The sequence below is a fragment of the Cherax quadricarinatus genome, unplaced genomic scaffold (genome assembly GCF_038502225.1).
Source record: "Cherax quadricarinatus isolate ZL_2023a unplaced genomic scaffold, ASM3850222v1 Contig304, whole genome shotgun sequence".
NCBI lineage: Eukaryota > Metazoa > Arthropoda > Malacostraca > Decapoda > Parastacidae > Cherax > Cherax quadricarinatus.
This window is the reverse complement of record NW_027195330.1, coordinates 213,745-219,078: the sequence shown is the minus strand read 5'-3', so window position 1 is coordinate 219,078 and position 5,334 is coordinate 213,745. Positions and strand designations below refer to the sequence as shown.

The 5,334-nt window shown below is 36.7% G+C and overlaps 1 protein-coding gene across 1 annotated transcript; it reads left to right on the top strand.

Annotated features, from left to right (window-relative positions):
* Positions 1-6: 6 nt before the first annotated feature.
* LOC138851309 (zinc finger protein 84-like) lies at positions 7-4,867 on the top strand. Its single transcript, XM_070080308.1, has one exon. It carries the CDS (start codon positions 39-41, stop codon positions 1,251-1,253), a length of 1,215 nt encoding a protein of 404 aa, XP_069936409.1. The 5' UTR covers positions 7-38; the 3' UTR covers positions 1,254-4,867.
* The last annotated feature ends 467 nt before the right edge of the window (positions 4,868-5,334 follow it).

Here is a 5,334-nt window from a genome sequence, read left to right as displayed (position 1 = left end):
TGAAATGTTTTAGTAAAAAACCCCATCTTGTGAGACATATGAGAGTACATAAAGGAGATAAACCATATCAATGTTCAGAGTGTCTGAAATGTTTTATTGAAAAGAACAAACTTATGACACATATGAGAGTACATACAGGAGATAAACCATATCAATGTTCAGAGTGTCTGAAATGTTTTACTGAGAAAAACAGTCTTGTGAAACATATGAGAGTACATACAGGAGATAAACCATATCAATGTTCAGAGTGTCTGAAATGTTTTAGTGTAAAAGGAAATCTTGTGACACATATGAGAGTACATACAGGAGATAAACCATTTCAGTGTTCAGAGTGTCTGAAATGTTTTAGTGTAAAAGCCCATCTTGTGACACACATGAGAGTACATACAGGAGATAAACCATATCAGTGTTCAGAGTGTGTTAAATGTTTTACTGAGAAAAACAGTCTTGTGAAACATATGAGAGTACATACGGGGGATAAACCATATGAATGTTCAGAGTGTCTGAAATGTTTTAGTGTAAAAGGAAATCTTGTGACACATATGAGAGTACATACAAGAGATAAACCATTTCAATGTTCAGAGTGTCTGAAATGTTTTAGTGTAAAAGGTCATCTTGTGACACATATGAGAGTACATACAGGAGATAAACCATATCAATGTTCAGAGTGTCTGAAATGTTTTACTGAGAAAAACAGTCTTGTGAAACATATGAGAGTACATACAGGAGATAAACCATATCAATGTCCAGAGTGTCTGAAATGTTTTAGTGTAAAAGGCTGTCTTGTGACACATATGAAAATACATACAGGAGATAAACCATATCAATGTTCAGAGTGTCTGAAATGTTTTAGTGTAAAAGGAAATCTTATGACACATATGAGAGTACATACAGGAGATAAACCATATCAATGTTCAGAGTGTCTTACATCCTTTAGTTTGAAAGGCAATCTTGTGAAACATATGAGAGTACATACAGGAGATAAACCATATCAATGTTCAGAATGCCTGAAATGTGTTAGTCGAAAAGACGACCTTGTGACACACATGAGAGTACATACAGGAGATAAACCTTATCAATGTTCAGAGTGTCTGAAATGTTTTAGTAGAAAAGGCTATCTTGTGACACATATGAGAGTACATACAGGAGATAAACCATATCAGTGTTCAGAGTGTCTGAAATGTTTTAGTAGAAAAGGCCATCTTGTGACACATATGAGAGTACATACAGTAGATAAACCATATCAATGTTAAGAGTGTCTGAAGTATTTTCCTGAAAAATGCAGTCCTGTGAAACATATACGAGTGCATACAGAAGATAAGCAATATGAATGCACCGAGGTTTGAAATTTTTTAGTGAAAAAAGCAGTCTTGTGAGACATATATGAGTACATTCAGGAGATAAAACAAGTTAGTGTTTAATGTTTCAAGAATATTTTAGTTATAAACACTTGAGAATATTTTTTTTTATTAACACATTGGCTGATTCCTACCAAGGCAGGGTGGCCCAAAAAAAGAAAAACTTTCATCATAATTCACTCCATCACTTTCTTGCCAGAGGTGTGCTTTACACTACTGTTTATAAAACTGCAACATTAAGACCCCTCCTTCAGAGAATATATAAAAGGGATATACCATAACAGTGTTTAGAATGAAATATGTTAATGAAATGTCAGTCATATAAATCATGTAAGTTCATAGAGAAGATAAGTTTTATTAATGTTCAGAATATCTTATATATTTTATAAAAAGAGCAGTCTTGTGTACCTATGAGAGCTAATATAGAGTATAAACAATATCTATACATGTATTTGGAAAATACTGTAATTAAGGTTAAGTTTGCAGTGAAATATTCAGTGAACAACAGTAGTGAATTAAGTGCAGTAAGAGAACACTGGTGTCAATACTATAAGTCTAAGACTAATCATTCTTTCAACAGTATTTATTGAAAATATTCCCACAACAATGCTAGAACTTAACATACTTTAATTATAACTGTAGTTTTTTGTTTCTATTTCTCTTGTTCACATGTGAGGAATTGAGTTCTTTGAAACCTCTGTGTGTCTTACTTGTTAAGGTTATCAACACCAGAGGTGCTGTAGCTGACAAGAATGCACTGCTAATCCCATCTTTGTATTAAATTTCTATATATTTTCGTCATTAATTCATTCCAGAAAGTCTAACGCAAACCGAATTCAATGAAAACTGAAGCATTATTTCCCATAAGAAAGAATGTAAATTCAATTAATCTGTTCCAGACACCTAAAAGTATTAACAAAAATAACATTTTATAGAGAATAACTATAGTTCTGCATACTGAAAACAGTGAGAAATAAATATAAAGGGCTAATGAAATGGATAAATGAACATTCGACGTCACTTTTACTTTTATTGAAGACTCTTGTTGGTGTATGGAAGACAACGAAGAGGGGAGAGGAAGGAGGAGAGGTTATTGTTTGGATGGGGAATCCCCCTTCATAAGGAATTCAGGTAACAAGGCCTTATCCAGGGTTACTTCCCTTCTTTGTCTTTAACTGGCACTGGGCCCCCTGTCGCACAAAAAATCTGTCCAGAGAGGTGTCTTTCTGGCGTCTCTTTAAGACTTACCTAAAATGGGGCAAGGCATTGTCATTGAACATGTTGTAGACACGGCTTGCAACAGCTTTGTTAGAGTGATATTTCTCCACAAAACTTTGCAGCTCACTCCACTTTGCACACACGTCCTTAATCACTGAAGAAGGCACATTCTCCCCTCTCTCTTCCTCCTCCTCTGAAGTAATTTCCTCAGCTGCGATCTGTTGCTGTTCCATTTGAAGGTCTTGCAGCTCTTCAGTGGTTAGCTCTTCCCTGTGGTTGTCCACCAATTCTTCCACATCCTTGCCATTCACTTCCAACCCCATGGACTTCCCAAAAGCCACAATAGATTTCAAACAGGTGTAGGGTTGTCAGGGTCAACCTCAAACCCTTCAAAATCTTTGTCAAGGACACAATCTGGCCACAATTTTCTCCAAGCAGAGTTCATCATCCTGGAAGTCACTTCCTGCCAAGTCTTATCTATATGGCTTATGCAGTTGATAATGAAGTGATTCCTCCAGAACTCTCTTAGGGTCAATTCAGTGTCTGAAGTCACTTCAAAGCACCTTTGAAACATTGCTTTGGTGTACAGTTTTTTTAAGTTTGAAATGACCTGCTGGTCCATGGGCTGGATTAGAGGAGTGGTATTGGGGGGGCAAAAACTTCACTGTGATGAAACTAAACTCCTCCAACACTTGATCTTCCAAGCCTGGAGGATGAGCAGGAGGACTGTCCATTACCAGGAGGCACTTGAGTGGTAATTTATTTTCTAGGAGGTATTTCTTCACACTCGGGCCAAACACTTCATTGACCCACTTAATGTAAATTTGCCTCTTGACCCATGCCATATTGTTAGCTTCCCACATCACACACAATTTACTCTTGATGACATTGTTTTTCTTGAACACTCAGGGATTTTCAGAATGATACATGAGTAAAGGCTTCCCTTTGAAATCCCCACTAGTGTTACCACAGAACAAAATAGTTAGCTTATCCTTCATAGGTTTGTGTCATGGTAGTGTCTTTTCCTCCTGCGTGATGTAGGTTCTCTGGCATTTTCTTCCAAAAGAGGCCTGTTTCATCACATCTGAAGACTTGTTGGGGGAGGAATCCTTCAGCCTCTATGTACTCCTTGAATTCATCAACGAATTCTTTGGCCGCATGTTTGTCTGAACTTGCAGCCTTGTCATGCCTTAACACGCTATGTATGCCAGATCGCTTCTTGAATTTGTCGAACCAGCCTCTGCTGGCATTAAATTCACTAACAGTAACGCTTGTTCCAGGCATTTTCTTTAAAAGATTTGCATGTAACTGCCTTACCTTTTTGCAGATTATCACCTCCACAACACTATCTCCCACTAACTGTTTTTCATTGATCCACACCAGCAACAACTTCTCACCATCTTCGATTGTTTGCAATTTCTGTTTCGTTAGTAAATTTACTCTTTTTTTCTCAACATCAGATTTCTTGATTTCTTTTTTCTTGGCCAGGATGGAACTGATCGTTGATGAGGACTTCCCATACATCCTGGCGAGATCGACCATATGTACGCCACTTTCGTACTTTGCTATGAGTTCTTTCTTCAATTCTATCATGTTTCTCACCTTTTTTTTATCAAAGGGCTGCACTTGGAATTTTCTTTGGCCTCATGGTGGCTTATTTACCAGTCATACTCAGTAAACAAGCACAAAAAACAATGGACTATTACTTAATGTTTCATATGAACATGCAGGGTAGTGCTCACTCGACGAGAAACAAAGCCAAACTGAATCAGAATGCATGGGATGCATTGTGTAGGAGCAGGCTGGCAGACACATTCGATACGGTGGACTGACAAAAACCGAGGTGATGAACGAAAACTGGAACATAATTTTGATGAAAAAAGTAGTCGAAAACCGAATTCGATGAAAAGCAGGGCAAACGAAAACCAAGGTTCCACTGTATGTGGTTAGCCAGACTTGAGTTCTGGATGTAAAAAGTACAGTGACTGCACTCTGAGGGAGGGGCTCAGATATTTTTTAGTTTTGAACTATATTATCGGTGAGCTTCTGACAAGACAGCAATGAAGTGAGTGATGGTGAGTGTGTTTCTTCTTTTTGCATTACCCTGCCTTAGTAGGAGACAGCTGGTATTAAAAAAAAGAAAATATGCTGTTGACACAGACCAATGCAGAGCAGCATTTTTCAGGTCTCTCTCCCTAATACCATTTCCTTTGTGTATGTGTTGGGAGAATTATGGTATTTTAAAGTGTTGAAGAGGTTATTTTTTCCCCAAAATAAATCTAGAAAATTTACTTATTGTCTTGATGTCTAAAGATTCAGGGACTGACAAACATAATTATTATTTTGGGGGAGGGGGAACAATTTCAATGGAATTTTAGTGACTTTTTTCCTTACAGTTAGATAGAAAAAATAAATAGTGCCCTACTCTTTAGGGCTTAAAACTCGCCCTGCACTACAAAATTGGTAAGACATACAATGTTCTAGTCAATATCAGATGAAAGATAACGAGTTAGGTAATCTTATTACACGGACGTTTGAGCGAAATGTTGATAGATTGCTTTATACAAAATGTTGAAATATTTGTTTTTTTAAGGACTTTTTTTGGAGAAAAAAATTTCAGTAAAAGCAAAACGGTAAAACATATCACAAACGATCTTTGTAATTCAATAGAACAATCATTCTTCAATAATGTGTGAAAAAATCTTAATGCTCCTATAAATACTCTTCATGTGAGAGGGAAAATAATGTCAGTAACTTA